Source organism: Pituophis catenifer, unplaced genomic scaffold, assembly GCF_029215685.1.
Source record: "Pituophis catenifer annectens isolate HBS135680 unplaced genomic scaffold, rPitCat1.0.hap2 SCAF_1, whole genome shotgun sequence".
Lineage (NCBI taxonomy): Eukaryota > Metazoa > Chordata > Lepidosauria > Squamata > Colubridae > Pituophis > Pituophis catenifer.
Genome location: NW_027256881.1, coordinates 126,578,607 through 126,600,921, shown reverse-complemented (window position 1 = coordinate 126,600,921; position 22,315 = coordinate 126,578,607). Strand labels below are relative to the sequence as shown.

The 22,315-nt window shown below is 37.3% G+C and overlaps 1 protein-coding gene across 1 annotated transcript in view; it reads right to left on the bottom strand.

The window, feature by feature from the left end:
- The window catches only part of CSMD1 (CUB and Sushi multiple domains 1), a 1,157,523-nt gene that overhangs the window by 740,985 nt on the left and 394,223 nt on the right, over window positions 1–22,315 (bottom strand). Inside the window, exon 3 of the mRNA XM_070954938.1 lies at window positions 20,035–20,147. Coding sequence (XP_070811039.1) covers window positions 20,035–20,147 — 113 coding nt within the window. The remainder of the gene's footprint in view (window positions 1–20,034; window positions 20,148–22,315) is intronic.

Sequence of the window (22,315 nt, the reverse complement as noted above, 5' to 3'; positions counted from 1 at the left end):
CTGATTTAAAGAGGCAAAAGGCTTCAGTATTTTTATACATCTATACCTACATCTTTAAGACTCTATAAATATACCTATATTGTATGCTTAGTTACAATCACCTTGCAAAAGACTTAACTTTTTTTTTCTTCATTGCAAAATGTTAAATATAAGTTGTGTATAGGAAGAACATTTTAACTGCAGAAAATGTGGTTCTAACATTTTAGAAACAGGAATGGTCTCTAATGGGCTTCTATTTGTCATGTAGGCGTAAATGTTTTTGTTTATCCTCTTTAATTAAATCATCAACAATATATAAACATAGATTTCACCACTAATTGTAGAAATATGGAACCTAGCAATTATGTTGTCATGTATAAGCAATGTGTTCTTAAAACTGTTTTTTTTTTTTAATGTTGCTGCTATAATTTTGCCAAAATAATTTAGCCATGTAATGGCTAAATATTTGAACTGATTGGTTGGTTGTTTTGAAGGCTAAGTAAGGATATTTAGGGGCAGGTTAAGTGGGATGTGTGATTGATTTTATTATATAATGTTTTCTTACTATACTTCATTCCAAGGATGAAATAGAGGAATGGTAAAAGTAAAAGGAAAAAAAAAACATATACTAACCCTGAGTAGTGATAATAGGTGAGGGAACCTGAAATACCGTATTTTTCGGAGTATAAGACGCACCAGAGTATAAGATGCACCTACCTTTTTTGGTGAGGAAAAGAAGAAAAATAAGTCTTCCTCTGCCTCTGAGCAATTTTGCCTCATTGCAGCAAACGGCAGCCTGCTTTATTTTCATTTTCGTTTTCAGCATAGCTTGATTAGCACAAGGAAAAAAAAAAATCTGCTCCAGCAATTTACCTCTTTGCAACAAGCAGCAGAGCCTGCTCAAAACAGCTGAGAGCAAATCAGCTGAGAGTCGGGAGGCCGATCCAATCAGCTTGTTCTAATTAGGCTGTGCTGAAGCTGAAAGGAGCTGTTTTTTCTTGCTGTTTGCTTGCAAGGAGGTAACTCTCTGCGAGGCAGAGGCCAAAGGGTGGGGGCCAGTGGGTGGGCGGGGCTACATTTGATGTATAAGACGCACCTAAATTTTCACCGCCTTTTAGGGGGGCAAAGGTGTGTCTTATACTCCGAAAAATATGATACATACCGTATCTTTTCTTGAGAGAATACCAGGGTTTTTTAGTCAAAATTGGTTGCTTTTTCCCAATCTTCTAAACAAAATTTCACCACATTTGTTTCACAGTAAAAATCAAGTGAAAAGTTGTAGATTCATTATCGATTCACACAAGGCTATCAGGGGAGAGGTTTTAAAACAAGTGTTGTTTTAAATGCCACCATCCACACCCATCTGTAGTAATGTGAAAGCTACATCTGAGAGAAACTACGATATTCTGTGTGATTATGGACCATGAATGACCTTACCAGGGTACTTTAAAAAAAAAAAAAAAAAAAAAAAACACCAATTCATCAGCCTTCCTAGTTTGGAGCTACACTAAAAGAACAACCCAGAAGCTTGCTTGGCTGCATCAGTGAGAGTTGAGATGTTACCACTTGTTGGAAGAAACAATGTCTGAGCATGCCTGTTTACAACCACCTGCTCCTACATGCGTCCTAAGATCAAAATCTCTAGGAGGGAAATAATGCCTCTCAAGCTGTAAGTAGTCATCCTACCCTTACAGACAAACAGACAGACAGAACAAACTACAGTCTTCTTTTGGTAATTCAGTGTAGTATCTTAACATTTTATTTTGGGGGGAAGCGTGATGACGTCCGGGCGGGTGGACGGGGCCTCCTGCTGCTGACACTACCGGTTCGCCCGAGCTGGATAGAACTGGCTGGATTTCACCACAGCCTCATACTCCTCCCTCCCTCTATTTCCCTCACAACAACAACCCAATTAGGTAGATTGGGTTGGGAGACACTGACTAGCCCAAAGTCACCCAGCTGGCTTTTACGCCTAAGGCAGGACTAGAACTCACAATCTCCTGGTTTCTAGCCTCCCCATGAGGCCCACAGGAAACTTTTCACATATAGTAAATTATCTTGCAGTGAGATTACATTCACAAAATGCCTTGATTCTTAAGGGAATAATACCAAGTGAGCCTTTTGGAGAGTGTGTTTAGAGGCTGCCTGACTCCAAAGCAATTCTAAGTGGTTTATCCTTTAGAAGACTAGAAAAAAGACTAGGTGTGGTACATCCAGACAGACCACACTGAATTTATATGTACAAGTAGTACTCGTTTAGTGACCACAATTGAGACTGGTAACCTGGTCATCAAGTGAAGCTGTTGTTAAGTGAAACCGCTTATGATCTTATTTCAGCTTTCCTTTGCTTTATAGTCCTGGAAAGATAATAAATGTGAGGATTGGTCATAAATTACTTTATCATCACCGTCATAATTCCAAATGGTTGCTAAACAAAACAATCAATAAATCAGCACTATATGTACAGGTAAATGTTGACTGTTATAGGGGATAGTGCAATTCTTTTTTTTTTTATTTTTATTGTTATACACAATCTGGAATTACATTCTTGCAACTGATTACTAATATAAGTAGGTAAAATAGTGCAAAAGGGAACAAAGCTTTCTATGTATGTTTTCTAAACAATGTCTGATTATATTTTGCTAATCATGTCCCTCAATTCCATTCATGTCTAAGTGAAGAAAGAGAATAGCTCACAAGAGTTGCTGTTTTAATTTTTTTTGTTTGTTTGTTTGCTCTATTCTGAAGTTTTTGTAACTCTAGAAAGATAGACTTGGAAATACAGAATTGGGCCTATCAAACTATTTTAAAACTGCCCTGTCTAGGTATGAGCAAGGATTAATCAAGACTAAAGAATACCCTGACTTAATTCCTTAGTTAGAAACTTAACAAGACATATTTAAATCTGTGTTTTGATTAATGTATGTATATTTGTGTATGAGTGTGAGTGTGAGTGTGTGTATATAAAAGAGAGGCAGAAAGAGAGAGGGAGGGAGAGGGAGGGAGGGAGGGAGAGAGAATAGTATTAAGCATTGTATTTTTCTTTTTCCAGTATTCCTTGATTTCTATGACAGAAGAAAAATGCAAATCATAAGAGGAAAAGTTCACGTTTCTTTTGAGCACCATGCAGTTAAACTTGGAATAATTTACATTTTATAAAGACTACAGATTGCTTAAAGTGTAAGACAATTTTGGATGTCTAAATGGAGACATTGCAATTTTGTGATCAGAGGGACAGTTTTGGTTTTAAGTATAACAGTAACATTCCAGAAATAATTTCTCTGTATTAGAACATTACAAAATGCCCAGAATGAAACACATAATACCTGTACAAGCGTCCACTGAAATGAACTGATAGCATGAGGATTTAAAGCAAAACCGCTGTTCATTTCCAAGATGCAGCAGCCAAAATTCAGGTAGCCATAAAGGTCAATGCAGACAAAAAAAGGTAAAGTGCCAAGATTTCATTACAATTACCAGTGAGGGATTTCTTAAACTGATATGCTAAAGGCAAATTGTTAAGAAGACAGGTTTCTACCTCTTTTTTTCCAACAAAAATACATAGATCTGTGCTTGCTATCTATTTTATTGTCATTTTTTTTAAAAAAATATGGAAGCAGTAAGGCACCAATAGAAGAGAATATTTTGTAGCTCAGGGTTGAACTATGGGATCCTTGCTGTTCTGCACACTGATGGTGAAATCTAGTTTGGTCATGAAACGTCTGCAAGAAAAAAACCAAGCTCAGAGAGCACCAAGGAACCCAAAGCAGTAACATCCTAGAAGCCTATATGGGTATAATAAATATCCCTCTTCCCAAATTTGCCACCAGCATGACTTTTTGCAGGACTGACTGGAAGTGCTGAGTTTGTTGATCCATAGTTTATGAGTATTGAAATCTTTGTTGAGCATTTCCCATCTCATAATAACACATGCTTGAGAGAGTGACTATCAGATAACAATGAGTCCCTGATTAGCTCTGTCAACATGCTTTCTATTTAGGCATGTGAGAGTGAGAGTTAGACAAAGAGACAGAACACAAACATGGGCTTGTTTATCTATAACAGAGTGGTAAATGCTGAGTTTCTTTTAAAAAGATAATAATCCTGAAATACATATCAAGTGCACCATTGGCGATAAAGCTGCAATAGAGTAACTGGGAAGGCAAATTTTTAAGGAGGCGGAGAATAATATTTTTATTTATTATTTAGAAAATTGTATAATGGTACGGGTACAGGAGACTGAATTGTCATTTTCATCCCTTTGTTGATGTTATTAACTTCAACAACTGCAGGGATTCACTTAACAACTGTGGCAAGGAAGGTCTTAAAAATACGACTTCAGCAACTGAGTGGTCAATGCCTGGAATGCTCTACCCGACTCCATTGTTACATCCTCAAACCATCACAGCTTCAAACTTCAACCGTGGATCACACCCCATTCCTAAGAGGTCCGTAAAGGGGGCGTGCCGTCCCTGTCCTACTGTTCCCATTTATTTGTATTCATTTCTTTGTTCATGTCCATGTTCATACTTATACCTGCTATCTTGTACATGTTTGACAAACTAATAAACAAACAAACAAACAAACAAACAAACAAATAAAGTGGGGCAACTCACTTAACAAATGTCTCACTTAGCAACATAAATTTTGGGCTCAATTGTGGTCATGTCAAGGATTACCTGTACTGCAATGCCACCCTGTGCGGGTCTGCCCTTAAAGACTACTCAGAATTTACAATTGGTTCAGGATTCAGCAGATTGGGGGCTCTGGCTGGCATTTGCGGTCAGCAAAACACCACACCTGCTCTTCTGACCTTACCTTGGCTTCCAGATGATCCCCAGAGACCATTTAAAGTGCCGGTGCTAATCAATATCATGACATAGCATCTAAGTATCAGCCATTCTTAGCCAGAATTGCCCCAACTAACCAGATCATCTCAAAAGAAACTCCTGCTGATACTCCACTTCCAAGATGTTTCATTGGGGCTGATTCCAGGAAGTGCTGCTTTCCAATTGCAGTGCTGAACCCCCTAGAACAGCCTTCCCCACTGATATCAGCCTGTCTCTCCCTCATCTGCCCCCCAAAACATTCAGGAAACAACTAAAGACATTTGATCTATTTTTCTGTAAGGCTTTTCTGAGTATAAGGCTAGCTTTGGATTGTTTATTTGTTTAATGTTTCTTTTCTTAAATATTTTAAACATTTTATTTTTCAACTCACCATTCAAGCTTTAATGCAGGATTTGTTTGAATCCTGTTATCATGGAGGTTTTAGCATTCCTTACTGTGGATGTTTTATATTTTTGCTGTAAATCTCGATAGTCAATTGGTGGAAACCGGTGGTGAATAAGTTTAATTAAATACATAAATAAACATAGACTATATTTTTAAATGTTACTCCACCATGATTGCTATTTTCTCCTTCATTGCCTTTTCCCCCCACTAACATACTTTCATTATGCTGTCCCTCAGTAAAATTTCTGCAGTCACCATTTTTTAAGATTCATATTTACTGTTCACTGCCTTGAATTGTTTGTAAAAATAATAAAGGCAGGAAAGAAAGAAATACACAGTACAGTATACAGTACTGCTATTTGCAAACAATAAAGTCTATTAAGATCACCTAATACATGTAGGAGATAACCTGGCTTGACCCCAAGGGCAGAGTCAATTACATCATCAGTCTGGAGTTCCTACGCCCACAAAAGAGACCTATGTTCAGCCCCTTTGAAGTCCATTGACTCTTATCTGGCACAATTTTTCATTGACTGTTAGTAAACCAGATTCTTGTGTATATGTTGCATGGAATAAATTCATAGTGTTTTTGAACTCTATTCTCATTCCTGGTTTCTTGTGCCTGACAATACATGATTTAATAACATGGATTGGATTGGATTGGATTGGATTGGATTGGATTGGATTGGATTGGATTGGATTGGATTGGACTGGACGTTCCAAACAACTTTAGAATAGGCTTCATGAGTTACCGATAAAACCAAGACTGAGCTTTATATGTTTTGCAAAGTTCTAATTTGCATACGATGAACAAACAATTCCCTATTTAGGGAAAAAAATGCATTCATGTTGCCATGCCCTTGGGTTGTAATCTTTTTGTCAAAAGTTTAACTTCTTCTTAAATTTCTCATTTATATGGGGACATAGTGCAATTGCAAATCATTGCCGAAACAGTTGTCCGTAATCTGTTCTGAGCAAATTTACAATGACACCTCATAAATCATCACTTTAAGGCACTGTGGATATTTTCTCTGTCATCTTTTGTAGTCTCTAACATAGCAAAGTATACATATTTTTTAATAAAAGTTCTAACAAAAACATTTTAATGTCTCTTAGAAGTGGGCAGCTGCTCTCATGTTGGTGTAGAAATTCAATGGGGAAAGAGTTATTGGGTGTATTAAAATTACTGTCCTGATCACTGTCTTGTTCCCAGGAACAGTCCTATTAATTATGATATCACACACATGAATTCAATGATTGCTTCCCGTTTAGATGTTGGATTATCACATGGAGGTCATATTCTCCAATCTGACCTACCATCCTGCAAATTGCTCCTATTTCTGTTAATTTTTGCTAGGGAAAACAACAATTTAAAGGTAGGCATGCAATTTGAAGTGGACACAATATATATGCAATATTTTTTTTTTCAGATTATCTGTAAAATACATGTTAATGAAGTAGAAATTTAAAGTGAAAGGTTCCTGTCCTAAACTGGGAGATAACCAGAATACGTAATTCTAGCTATCATCACTTTCTTTACCCATGTCAAATTATATAGCTAAAGTATTCAGAGCAATAGGATAGGTATTAAAATGCAACATTTTTAGCATATTTAAAGTGATTGCTATATCTTAGCAATAATAACAAGGGAGTTAGATATTTATTCATCAGTAGTAATGCACTGTTAGTTTGGGGCATCACTGAGATAAATCAGAACTGAGGATAGTGTTGGCAGAAACTGAATATTAATGTAAAGATACACCTAGCAGCTGAAAAGGAAGCATGGGCAAGCAATTCCAAAGGGGACCAAATCTATGATATGGAATCGGGGGATTTAATGGTCTAGTTCAAAGCATTCCTATCGCCCTTTGCGTTTATTTAAATGTGGTTTTAGAAATAAATGCACATTTGAGATAGGAAAGGGAAACACAGACTGAGTCAAAGCAAGAGAAAAGAATTCAATTGCTTTATCTTCACTAGTCTAGATAAACTAGATCCCTGTGAGAAAGAGGAAGAGGGGGAGGAATGCCACATCTAGTTTGTTATTTATTTATTTTTCACATTTTTTTAAACTGCCCATCTTCCTCGGAGTGGGACTCTTGGCAGTGTACAATGAAATGTTAAAATATAAAAAAATAAAAAAGGAGGCAAGGGTGATTAAATCCTGTTAAAAATAAATTAAAAGGCAAAGGGAGGGTTCTTAGGGCACTAACCAGCCCCACGGCTACATGTTCCTCTGGGCTCCCCATGTGAGGCCACAGAGCCATGTTTCCATACCTTTCCAGAAGGTCAGGAGAATGGAGTCCCACTTCACCTCTTGGGGAAGTATATTCCACAGGGTGGGGGCAATGGCAGAGAAGGCTCTCTTCCTGGACACCACCAGTTGGAGTTCTTTGGCTGATGGGGTCTGCGACAGTGGTGGGTTGCTCCCAGTTTGCACCGGTTCACAAGAACCGGTAATAAAAATTTCTAGTAGTTCAGAGAACCAGTAATAACATTGGCTGGCCATGCCCCCAAACCAAACCCCGGCCCGGTCGCCACTCGCTTACCCCGCCCACCTCATCAGAGGCTTTTTTTTTTTCTTTACTTTTAAATGCATTTTTTCTACAACCTCTTCGGCCAAAAAAATGCTTTTAAAAGTAAAACAAAAAAAGCCTCTGATGATCAGGTGGCTCAGCTGGGATTGTCAGAGGCTTTTAAAGGCATTTTTTTCTACAACCTCTTCGCCACTCGCTTACCCCGCCCACCTCATCAGAGGCTTTTTTTTTCTTTACTTTTAAATGCATTTTTTCTACAACCTCTTCGGCCAAAAAAATGCTTTTAAAAGTAAAACAAAAAAAGCCTCTGATGATCAGGTGGCTCAGCTGGGATTGTCAGAGGCTTTTAAAGGCATTTTTTTCTACAACCTCTTCAGCCGAAGAGGTTGTAGGAAAAAAAATGCCTTTAAAAGCCTCTGGCGATCCCAGCTGAGTTGCCTGATCATCAGAGGCTTCTAAAAGCATTTTTTTCTGCAACCTCTTCGGCCGAAGAGGTTGTAGGAAAAAAAATGCCTTTAAAAGCCTTTGGCAATCCCAGCTGAGTTGTCTGATTGTCAGAGGCTTCTAAAAACATTTATTCTCTGCAACCTCTTCAGCCGAAGAGATTGTAGGAAAAAAAAATGCCTTTAAAAGCCTCTGGCTAAGTTGCCTGATCATCAGAGGCTTTGCAAAGCATTTTTTTCTGCAACCTGTTAAGGTTGTAGAAAAAATGCTTTTAAAAGTAAAAAAAAAAAAAGTTGGCCACGCCCACCCAGTCACATTACCCCCACCAAGCCAACCCACAAAATAAGCCACGCCCACAGAACCAGTAGTAAAAAAAAATAGAACCCACCCCTGGTCTGCAACATACCTTTCCTCCCTGACCTGGTGGCATTGACCAGTGTAATGGGCCAAAGGCAGTTCTGTAGGCAGCCTGGCCCCATGTAATTATGTTCTTAAGTTACATGCAATTTGACTCATGGACTACTTGAATGTCAAAGAGGGCCATTTTTCACACAGGATGTATATATCAGGCACTGCCAGAGTTGCAGTTTTGTGTGCAACTTGGGGTTTTGGTCTTAGGGATCATTTAAGATTTGGATGTTGTAAAGGGCTCGTAGATTGATCTGGCTTACCCGCAAAAGGGTAGGCATATTCAGTGTTACAAAAAGGACAGAAACTGTACATGAGAAGAAACTTAGAAGAATATCTTAATTCTTGTCACCCTGTCGTTTTTCTCACAGTCTGTATATAGAAAGGGATGGCATATAGCATAAGTAAAATTAGATGGGTAAATGACTTTGAATGTAAATGGGTGCTTATCAAGCATCTGTAAACCTTGATGTAGTAGTTTCTTATTGTGACTCCTATGATAGATCCACAGCTAGATATGAACCAAGCAGAATGTGTCTTTAAGGAATTCCTACCAGGGTTTCTATGCACAGAATTTGCAGTCCAAATCATATTTGGCCCTTCAATCCAGATCTCCATCCAACCATATTACAGCAGTCTCTTGAAAGTTTATCAAGCACTATAAAAATTTATTAGTCTAAATCCTGATAGAATCCATCTATTCTACACCTATCCATCATTGGACAGAAAAGACTTTGATGCACAAAACCATCTTCTCTAGTTGGAAAATAAGAAGTATGACACCAAAACACCATGCAGTCCATATATGCCATCCTCACTTGTAGAGTCTTTATGGATTTACAGTGCCTGAATACGTGTCTCTCTATAGTCCGATACTTTCAGTTTTTCATGAAGCATATGGGTTAAGGGCATATTAAATCGCCTTCTAATTGGTGAATACATACATAAACATAAAGACATCCACAAAATTTAATGCACACCTTTGAAAAATGTCTATTCTTATTCATTCTCATTCATTTTACCTCTATATTATTATAATTAAAATTATCAAAAAAAGAAAAGAAAAGAAAAAAAGGAAAGAGCGTAAGAGTTAATATGTTCACTTTTGAATGTTGGTTCAGGTAGTCCTCGACTTAAAACAGTTCATCTTAGTGACAATTAAAAGCTATAATGGCACTGAAAAAAAGTGACTTATGACTGTTTTTCACACTTATGATCATTGCGCCATTCTCGTGGTCACATGATCAAATTTCAGATACTTAGCAACTGATTCATATTTATGACTGTTCAGTGTTCCAGGGTCATGTGATCACCTCCTGACAAGCAAAGTCAATGGGGAAGCCAGATTCATTTAACAACTGTTACTAACTTAACAACTGTAGTGATTGACATCACATCAACTGTGACAAGAAAGGTGATAAAATGGGACAAAATTCATTTAACAAATGTCCCACTTAGCAACAAAAATTTCGGGCTCAATTGTGGTCATAAGTCAAGGATTACCTGAATATTTAGTTCTCTTGCCATTTTAAATAATTGCAAATAAGAAGTAAATCTGACGCTGCAAAATTTAATATGTAGCATTTTGCTTTGGGCTAATGACTCAAGGCTGTGTCCATTGGCAAGCCAATATTAATAAATAAAGTATGAGGCAAAGCCTGTTCACTGAACTTTCATGGTATATTATCCTTTTGTAGTGCATAATGCATGGAGTATTTTCAATAGTTTTTTCCAGTGTATAATTGATTTGCCCATTTGTATCCTTCTACCACCTCCAAGCAATGCAGGATTCGTGAATTGTGAAGTCTACCAATGTTCATATTGTTGATAAAGAAAATATATTAATTTGGGGAAAAAATCTTCATTGAAATCTGTGCCAATGCACTTTGGATAACAATGCAAAGGCCATGACAATCACTGAATTATTAACATCTGTGTTTTTCAGTAGGAGTCTTTCGATCTGTAATAAATAAATTGTAGTTCAGAAGCTTTAAGCAGCATTGTATAAATGTCTGAAAGTTAAGATTGCTCATGCAATCAAAATAATTGCAACATGTCCCAAATGAGATTTTAGTTGGTGAATAAGGTTTTAGGATTTCAGAGCTTGTCTACTTGTAAAGCAATGTACAAATACATCATAGAACAGAGTTGTTAGTTTTTTATTCCTCATTTTTGTTTCTGATTGTATCCTTTTAAAAATGTTTTTACCCGTGAGCTGCCTAGAGTCATTAGAAGTCAGGCAGCATACAAATTTAAGTAAATAGATAGACAGGTAGGCAGGCAGGTAAATAAGTAAGTATTAGTATAGCAAACCGGGCTGAATTTGGATGGAACTAGGTTGCACACAACACTGATTATGGTGGTGAAGTCAGTGATTTCATCCTTCATCCTTCCCTCAATTCATGGATTCTTCCAAACTGAAATGTAAAGTGCAAAAGCTCAAATATAAATCCAAGTTTTCTTTGGGGTATGTGATTTATTTCCATATAGAGTCTACCTCGGTTATCTCACTCCATGGGATGCCGTGATATGAAATTTTATGGGTATAAAGGACTACCTCAAGATGACTAGAGGTTCTCCTTGTCTGCACTGAACCCATGTACGTATGGATCAGTCTCAGTCTTTGTAGAAGCTGATGACACAGCAAGAGACCTCTTTCACTCTTTTTTTCTATTTGCCTACTTCCTACAGTCTTCCAACATATAAACTACTTGTTTCCAGGAATATCCTTACCTACACTGTGATGTATAACATAGCCACTTCTTTCCTTTCTCAAGAAACATGTATTAAATTGATATTTTTTTAAAAAAAAATACAGTTTATACATGACTTAAAGTAAGGTGTTGGTGATCACCTTTAAACCCCTTCATGGCATGGGTCCAAGCGACTTGAAGGACCATCTCACCTCACTGAGATTGGCCCATGCCACTCATGCCGGTAGAGGAGGCATCCTGCTGGTCCCATCAGCCAACTATTTCTGCTAGTCCTGGGGTCCAGGAGGAGGGCCTTCTCTGCTGTTGTTCCTGCCCTCTGGAACATCTTGCCCTCCAATACGAGGTTGGCCCCAATCCTCCTTTCCTTTCACAAGGGCCTCAAAACCTGGCCTATCAGTTGCCTTGGGGTTCCAATGGGGAAACAGAGCAATGGGGGTGGTTGATTAAGTAACAACAAATCCCACCTCCCTCCACTTTAACCCCCCCCACCCTCCTCATGTGTCATTAGATTTGAATGGCTGGTTTTAATTTATTCATCTTTTAATGTAGTATATAAATACATTTTTATGATTGTAAGCCACCCACAGTTACCTTGTGGTAAGATGGGCAGCCAATAAATAAACAACCAACAAACAAACAAAAATGTATAATAACTTGATTCATGTTGATGCACCAGTCATGTTACCTAAACCAAAGTCTGCCTGAGATGTCGGCATCAGTACTTTTGATGAAAAATGATGAAGTCTCTGTCTAATGTCCAGTTATGTTTGTTAAGTCTATCAGTTGTATGGGTAGCCTCAATGCTTCAGGGGGATTTTAGTAAAGAAGCCTTATAGCCAGGGGAGAATTTTTTTAATTGCCAGCATAATACCTGGTCATCCTAGAACTAAAGCTGTATTCTGCTTCTACAGTGGCTCCATGTGCTGTACTCCTACAGCGTTGCTGGCATACCAACATCAAACAGGAGTCCAACATCCTACACACAGCAGCTGTCTGTTCACCCACCTCATTTTTTTAAAAAAAATCTTTTTCTTATGAAACTGGTCTGTACTTCAAAGTAAACATATTTTCAACAAGAAAAATGAGTGGCGGAAAGGTCACCTATTACATGGGGCCAATTGTAAGAGAACTCAGTAGGGGATGAGGTAACAGCATGTCCCGTGCCATTGAATTCTTCAGTTATTTACTCCACAGTTACAAATTCACAGTTTGTTGGAGCTGGATACCTTCAGATGTCATTAAGAACAGGTTGTCTCCTTGCTTCCCTATACCCTTCCTCAACCATTCTCTAGCTAGTTGAACTAACTTACCTAGGAAGCCCCTTTTTGCTCTTTGTGATATGGAAATTGAAATGTGGTTTGATCCATGGGAAAGCAGGGTACACAGAGTGTTTGGCCATGGGATTTTTGGGACAGCATAATATTTTGCAGTGAATTTAATCTAGAGCTTTAGCCAGTCTGGTTTGCTCATTTATAATGTTATCAGCTTTGTAACTTCCAGGTTCAGAGTTCAGCATGTGCCCATAATGTAGTGATATTTTCTTTAGTTATCACCTTGGAGGAGATAGCAAAATTGGCACATTCATTGAGAAAGAAATCTACAGAGGCTTTTACTATTATTATTAAAGAGTGGAGTCCATTCATGTATTATGGTACAAAAATAGAGAAAAATAGCTTGATGGTAAAGGGCTTTATAAATTAAATAAGGGGGGATAATGGAAATTTAAATTATAACTCTAATAGTGTAAAAGAATAAGAAACAGTTAATGAATCCATGAGGAAAAGAGTGGAAATGGAGTATATTGTTTGTTTTTAAGGTAGCTGTTTAGTTTTGTATTTGCAGGTTTATCTTTCTGTATAAATGTATGTATTGTGTTTTTTATGTTTATTGTATGTGTAGAATACACACAGTATGCATGGATGGTGTGTGTGTGTGTGTGTGTGTGTGTGTGTAAATTGCTATTATATATGTGATATTTCCTTGAGATAACCCTCTAAAATAGGGTTTGAACTTTGGCTATTCAAGTATTTCTGAAATACAGCTCCCAATATTGCTCATGACAGGCCATAAAACTGAAGTCAGGAGCTATATTTCAGCAACATTTGGAGAGATACTGATTCTCCATCAGGTCAGAAGGTAAAAACAAGGAATTCTATTCATGCAGAAGAAATATATGACCAGTTTCTAAATAGAGCTATAGGGAGGTTGCCCATTACTGTTTCTGACCTCCTAATTATTAGATTCTAGACAACCCTCTGACCCATTGGGTCACTCTTTTGAGAAGAAGATAGTGCAGTCTGGAATGAACATTAAATTTTAGGCTGACCATATTTCTTTTTTCCCCAGCGCTGAGTAGTCCTGTGATTATCTAAAAAGGGTATTATCATAAATAGAAAAATAATAGCAATGATAAAAAAACTTCAATAATATGTCAATATGTATTTACCTAAACAAATAAACAAAATGACCACAGGCGAGCAAAAGCAGTGTGAGTGGGAAAAACTTCTAACTTCCTGCCAGCTGACATTGTTTGTGGGAAACTGGCAGGAAGCAGCATAAATCACTATCCTGTGACTGCATGGATCCTATAATAGCCATACATTTGTGAATAAAACTGCTCTGAACGCTATACAAATTTCAATTCCATGGGAGTAATGAGTCTCAGATTTTTTTTATGCATTCTTTAAGTTAATGTATTTTAGGTACCTTGATTCAAAAGTCATTGTGGTATGATGCACCATTTGAGTTAATTTAAGGATTAACAAATAGATAAACACAATGAGAGTTTTGGTAGTACATAGATAAAATCACAATCTGAAAATAGCAGAATTAATCCTCAATATGTTTGTTTGTTCACATCCATTTCAGAGTTTGTGAGTAATATTATAGTTTAATATGTTCTGGAAAATGAATATTTTTTACACATTATGAAAAAAACCCAGCTCTCTTCAGAAATCCTTAAAGGTTGGAAAGATAAAAGGAAAGAGAAGAAGAGGGTAACTAACAAGAAGTCAACTAAAGTAGGATGGATGCAGATTGGGGTTAGGGTCATCGTGGAGAAGGTGTATCTGTGGGGTTGCTAAAAATCAACACTGGCTTGATGGTACATAGTCAACCCATCAGCTAACTTTGCAGCAATTCTGAAACAAATCTAGGAAATAATGATCCTATGTAACGGGAGGGGGGATATAACTTAAGACACAGTTGTTTTTCTTTGAGCTTTTTGTTTGATTCCAATAAATAATTCCTGAAGGTGTTTAGAAAGACCAGTCACTTTAAAATCCCCAGTAGCAATCAAGATAACAAAAGGACTAAAGCTGCTAATGGAAAGAATTAAAGAAGACTGAAAAGAGCTAGTAGGTTTGCCTTTCTTTCTCAAAATGTCTTTTTTAAAAAACAGAGTGTGACATACATTTTCAGCCCAGTGTGTGCTTCACTTTGCAAAACTTAATTCAAGTTCAGATTAGCTGATCATTGTAGTGGAAAACACAAACCAGGTTGGACACTGAAGAAGCTCAAGGGCAATAATTTCTTCTAGCATCCTTTCAAAATACAAATCCTAAAACTACAAGCCAATGCTTACAGACATCGAATGTGGTCCTATTGCACAGTTAAGTGAATCCATACTGTGCCACAGGACAAATCTGCCAAGATAAAACTCAGAAATGGAATCTACTGAGCACATCAACAGCTAAACACTGGCAAACAGAACCATGGTTTTGCTGAACAACCAAAAAGTTCATTGTGCTAAGAAGGACTTTCTAGACCACTGATCCAGCCAGTAGGGTAAAATGAGGGCTATTCCACAGATTTATAAATTTGAATTTTGTATGAAAATATGAGAAGACTTTGGAATGCTCAGAGAGAACCATTCAAATATGACTTCTCTTTTCCATTGTTTGGGAGACCCAGAAGTGCTTTTTCAAAAGGCAACTGAATTTTCTTTGTTTTTGCTTGAAGATGTTTCACTTCTCATCCAAGAAGCTTCTTCAGTTCTGAAGAAGACAACCATGAGCTGAGAATCTCCATGGACATAGTTTGGGAGACATCTAACTGTCCATCCAGTGGAGGAATGACTTACAGTTGCAAAACAGACTCTCCTCGGACCCCTACTATAATGGCTCATTTTCATTTCCAAGAGCTGAGGAACATTTTGGAGCACATTAATGAAAAGAATCAGGTAAAATATATTATGTAACCTTTTTTAAAAAATTATATATGTATTTATCATATGTAGGAACCGCCCATCTCCTACAGAGAGGACAGTTCTTACATAATTCACATGATAAACAACTTTTCAGCAACATCTGAATACTTAATAATATTTATACTCATTAAAATCATTTAATAGAGACATGTATCAGTAAGATAGAAGGACCAGTAAAGAAAGAAGAATAAAAAAAAAATATTAACGTATATTTCAACTGCATTTGGAGGGTTGAACATTAAACCCGTGCATGTTTATTAAAGCATCCTTTATTAAATTGGAGCCCTCCTAATGTTTTTGCCTACTGTTTTAATTCCATCAGCTCCAGCATGTATTAACCTTGTCACTCATGGCCCAATGGACTTCATTTCTGTATAAGGATGTGGCAGATAGATTTCTCCCTGTGTCTTAGAACTGATGTGTCAACTCGTGAGGCTTCCCTGACCTGCTCCTGGGTTGCCATCCCCAGGAGATGGGAAATTGCACCTCACAGCTGCACCAAGGAATTTACCCCTCAGTCATAACAAGATGCATACTGGCTGAGCAAGTCAAGGCCATCTCCGTGAATACCAGCAATGCCTGGAGGGAGTGACTTCTACAACCCGCAAAATTATCTCTTTGGGGAATGTGACCGAGTGACACACTTTGGGGGGGGTGGGAGGGAAACAGAGTCAGAGGCAAGGCGTGAAGGGGGTGAAATCAGAGTTGGCTTCACCTAGGTAATGCTGACATGGTGCTCTTAATAAAAGACTGGATTTTTATTGCCAGATGGCTTGAGACTCTTAATTGTGTTAAGGCACTGGTTAGAACCCTGACATGTTGATTATGTGCAGCAGTGAAATCCAGCTGGATTTATCCAGATTGCGTGAACCGATAGTGCTGGTGGTGGGAGGTTCCGCCCACCCACCGGGACGTCATTACATTCCGTTTTTGACCCTCTAAGCATGCGCAGAAGAGGCACACGCTCACACTCCTGAACCGGTAGTGAAGGTAAGTGCACTTCACCGCTGATTATGTGCCATCAAGTTGTTTTCAATTCCTAACGACCACATAGATTTTCTCCATGACAGTCTATCCCAAATCTGTTGTTTTTTTATCTCCCAACAGTCCCCTCATCGCCACTGAGAATTTAGTAGCAAACATTTTGTCTAAATAAATGTAGCAAGGAAGGATGCTGATTTTCAACATGCTTGAAATAAATGATAGAATTGTTGCTACAACTGGCATATAAACCTGGGTTCATAAAACATGTGGTCTGTGAACGTAGGCTAATGGAGGCAACTATCATCCTGTCATAATTCATAAGAGGAGAGGGAGGAAGAAAAAGAGAGAGAGAGAGAGAGATGCTCCTTACAATTAGAACTTTGATTCTTCGAGATTTTTAATCATTTTAAGAATTTCTATGGATACAAAATGATGATACTTATATGGTATAGAGGTAGGTACTCATCACCCCTTCCTTCCCAATGTACAGAGACTATATACCTTGTGCATACTGAAAGTTAACTAATGCCAGGGATAATTTTTAAAAATACTGTTTTATTTAGGATGATTTAGAAAAAAACTATTTAAAATGTAACTGCGGATCTATCCTATAACCCTCTCCTGCCTCATGACTGAATCCTAGAAATATATTATTTTTCGGTAACAAAAATTCCAAACCATGGATAGATACCCAGATTACATGTAACACCATACTAATGGCTCCATGTTTACATGTAGAAGAATCGTAAAATTCTAAGAAGATGATTGCTAAAAAAAAAAAATGATCAGGACAAAGGCATTCTAGGGGATTGCATATCTGACAAAAAACAAAATGATAATTTTTCAGTAAACATATAACAAAGAAGCTTAAATAGATACTGGTAGATGCTATAAGTTAGGTAGGCCGGTAGACTGACAGAGAGGTGCGAGGTTTGTACCAAAGACAATAGAAGAAAGAATGGGAATTATACTGCTTGAACATTCACTCTTTGCCCTCTCACTTTCTCTGAAACTAAATTTAAGACTGGAGTGCTATAAGGCATGATCATACTGTACTGTTTGTGGGTGTGCCTCTTCCCTCTTCTTCCCATCATCTGCCTTTACCTCTTTGCCTGCGAAGGGAATGCATAGGGATCAAATTGGACCTGAAATTCATCCCACTAAAATATTGAGCATGCCAAGGGAGTAGTTCCTGTCTAGCATACTTCAGAATCCATTTCTTTCTGCTTCACTTCCAAAGTACACTTTTCATGTTAGGTCATTTTGAGTGCACGGGATGAACTCAGCAATTGTTTGGCATTTTCATAGAGGCGGGAACAGCTTTTCAACACAGTCAATGCTTCCATGCTCTCTCATACTTCCTAGAGCTGCATTTACCATGAGCCTATAATAACTCAATGGTTGCAATGTTGGCATTATAAACATCAGATTGATGGTTCAAAATCCAGCTTTTTTTTTTTTAAAGAATTACTATTTTTATTTCCTGCGCTTTCTATGCTTTTCTGTATTTTTTTGTTTTGCTATTTGAGAACTCAGGGTGAAATCCTTCTAGGTTCAATGATAAAAAAGAAACTTGATGAACTAGAGAACCACAGGGTATTTTTTTAAAAAATGGAAAAATAGGAAGATTAGTATTAAAAAAAAATAGTTATTAAGACAATCCTGATAGGTGTTGAACCACCAATCTACTGCTTGGAAGGCAAGGGTTATAACCACTGTGATATTACAGCATTAATAGTAAAAGGTAGTTTTAGGTTCAGGAAGAAAATTTAATGAGAGATAAGCAACGTTTTCTTTTGAAGGTCCAAATATTTCTCTCACTAGCTCAGGACTTTCAAAGAGTTTGGGACTTCTAGTATTACAAAGGATGAATAAAATTAAGTGCTTAGAAGAAAAATAGAGAAATACATTTGACTTTCATTCACTTTGCAGTTGATCCTTTTCATGGCCTACAGTTTTGCCTCCAGAATGGAACTTCACAAGATTCAACTGATCTCTAAAGTTTACCATATGCTAATATATAAAGATAAGTACAGAATGGAAAAAATAGTTTAGAATTTTTACTCTGCTTTAGTTTGATTCTGTTCAGCCACAAGAGGGGAACTCTATCCGTTTAAATGTGCTTCAAATATTCATTTTTTGATTCTCAAAAATTGTTGTGTGTAGTTTACCGTATTATTCAATTTCATTCATTTCATCAGCCTGTAAACTTCCCTCATAAAAAAAAAATATCTCTATACAACAAAACTTGACAAACAGCTCTGAATTAGACATTTCTTTGGCATGCTGGTTTCAAGAAGGTATATACTGAGAGAATCTCTCTGATCTTTCAAAACCTCCTGAGAATTTATTAGCATTCTTATCTATAAATGTGTTCATTTAATAAAAAAATACTTTTGAGAAAGCATGCATGAACATCTCATTACAACAAAACAAATTTATGCATGTAAAATCAATTCCATTGAGGTCAATTCAAATGTGTGTTAACACAACTAAGCTTAATGTTTTCAGATAAATAAACGTAACATTGCACCCTTGCAGTATAGCCTTATTTTCTCTTTTTGCTTCTCCGTTTTTATTTATGAATGGAGTAAACTACTTCCCTATCAGTTGCTTCTTGCTATTTCTTAGGTTTTGACATTATCAGAGACAGTCAAAACAATCTGACTACTAACATACACACAAATGTATATTCCACTGAAAAGCAATGCAATACAGAGCTACTGTATCCACATTTGGATAAGCATCTGAATGGCTGTTGTATTGAAATGCTGAGTAAGTATCTCTATATTTTAACAAGCATCTAAATGGATACGTCCATGTGGATGCCTTGAACAGCATTAATTTCAGTGGGGAATATGGTGGCCCCAGAATTATTCCAAGCCTTTAAAGGCCCTTAAAACCATTTCACATTGGTTGATAATAAATTTTGGACTCACAGGGTGATATGATGGTAAAGCCATCTGATTTAATGATGACTAAGTACTGATGATTATTTGTGCTATTTATACTAGATTGCTCCAAATCTTTTTATGAGGACAGTTTACAGAAGTTGCAAGTAAAATGAATAAAATATAAAAATACTTACATGTAGTGTTTTCTCTCTCTCTCTCTCTCTCTTACACACACACACACACACACACACACACACACACACACACACTGACACACACATACAGGGTTGTATCATAAGAAAGTATACACTGCCTCTGATAAGAATGTAGAAATAACACTTGACTTAAAGCTATATTTTTGCAACTCAAGTTATTTGGAAAATGAAATAAACCATAAAACAAAGTCAGTATTTTGCACAACTAAACTTCTAAGGAAAACTCTCTTTTTTAAAACAAATCCAAAACCATTCCAAAACTACCAATCCAATCATTGCCAATATAATTTCAACAAGATATTCAATGTTCTCACAACAATTATGCAAGTTCTCTTAGGGATTCAAATCTATCCACAACGAAAGCACCCATGCCATTCAAGTTGTAAGTCTGTTTGCATATTAAAATACAGCATCTTACCTTCGTAGATAGCCTTGAATCCTTGGGCGCTCACGGCAAAATCAGTCGTAAAACAAAGCGTCAGAATAGAACCTGTGCTAACAAGAGATGATGGCAGCTGAAATCCAGAAAGCCTGCAAGATAAAGAAATGAAAGAGATTTTGGGGGGGAAAGCAGAGGAGAATGTGACTATTTATTTATTAAAATAAGAATGAAATTAAACAATCCCACTGAACCTGTTGGCTACCTAAAATGTGTTCTTTGGTGAGAAAAAAATAAACTGAAACTTGAAAAAAATAATGCTACGCAAAATTCATTTTTGGAAAGAAAAGTCAATTTGTGTTCTGTTTAGGACTTTCAAAACTAATGTGCAAACTCAAAGTTGTTATTTCTGGATCAGCAATATGTTGATGTTCCCAAAGGCTCATGAAAGTCCCACATCATAGAAGATAACAACGCTATCTTGAACGCTATCATCTGATGAGCAATATCAAGTGGCAATTGACAACTGAAGACTTTTTCTCCCTCTTTGCAGGAAAAAAAAAATCTCCCCTGTAAGTTTTTGAAAACCACAAATGGAGAATGCTTTATAGTTTGACAAATGATTTTGAAAAACTGGTTCTCCCATTTCAGCACTATTATGAATGGATAAAGCCAGAGTGAATTGTTGCTGTTTCTAAGATTCTATGCCTTTCCAAGTATAGTTCTACGTGCATGAAAAGGCATGTATTTGTACTCATTCCTATATTGCTTTTAAAGCTCAGTTGGTTTCCAAAACAGCTCACAAAGAACCCCGTTTTAAACGGATGTTCTGGGCTGTAGCCATTTTTTCCCCTGTCTCCTTGACAGTCTTGAGGGCACAGCTAGACCAAGAGACAGCAGCAGGTATACCTTTTAAAAATAACACTAGAAGTGTCATGATCCAGGCTGTGTTCTTTGTGCTACCCTCTTTCCCTCTTAGTCAAAGGCTGCATCAAATCTGCAATTCCGAGAGACAAAATCCCATAGGTGAAGGAACTCTGGGGAATTTGAGCACTCGCTCTATGTTAGTTCTCCCAAAGAAGAAGGGAAACCTAAACCTTTGGGAGTTGCAACAACCTTTGGAATTGTGTAGGATGTCATGGACTGTCAGATAATTATCTAAAACAGTGCCACTGAACCACACTGTCTATACTGGAAGGATGGTTTTGTGTTTATACTTTCCCTCCATTTTGTCTAAGGGACTGAAGGGGGAGTGGCTTAGCCACTCTATAAATATGACCCCCTTTACCCACATACATTGGGAGACACATGGGAGACAAAGAGGAGACACACAGGAAAAAAGAGAGAAGAAGGGATTATGCTCTAGGCACATTTACCTCAGAAATAAATAAAGACCAAGATACAATGTTCTGTGATTTAAAATGTAAATAGTTTATTGATTTTAAATAAACAAAGTTTTTCTTGATAAAAGAAATCTGGCTTAATTGTAGCTGCTGGGACATTCCAAGATCTTACTGACCTCTACAACCTAAACTAAAAACTTTTCTAACATGGACTTTCCGTCTCTCTGTATGTAATCCACAACTGACCCAGAGGGCAACTTCTGCTGTGGCTCAAAACCAAAGTACCTTCCTTTCAACCCTCCTGCCCATAAAGATATAACAATAAAGGAGAATATTTGTAGCTCAGGCTTGAAATGAGGAGTCCTTGGTGCTCTCTGAGGTTGGTTGTTTTCTTGCGAATGTTTCATTACCTAACCTAGGTGACATCATCAGTGCTGACGATGTTACTAGGTTGGGTAATGAAACATCTGGCAAGGAAACAACCAACCTCAGAGAGTACCAAGGACCCCTCAAGGTATAACAAGCTTATACTAAAGAATAATAAAGTTTTGTTATTCCCTTTTTGACAACAACATTTGCTGTTGGGGATGACTGCCTCCCCCTCCCTTCCCACCAATAGTAAGCCATTTGTTTTTTTTGCTTGTTTGTTCAATTGATACAGCAGCTCACTCGCCAGACATCTCTGCTTGGAGGTTGCTAATAGGCAGCTGAGTTATCAAACGCAGAATGCCATTTCACCTACGTTGGGCTGCTGGCTTTGGCAGTAGCATGTGTATCCTTTATTCTCATTATTTTCAGGCTTCTATGCTTTCCTTAATGCTGCAGCAATCAATATGTGTCAAGGGTACTGGTCCCCTTGCTGGCATTTACTGAGCTAAACAGCACTGTATAACAGTACAATATATAGGAACTACCAAGATTTTTTTTAAAAAAAACAGAAACAACCAAACTATTAGCTACCTAGCATAACTAATAGA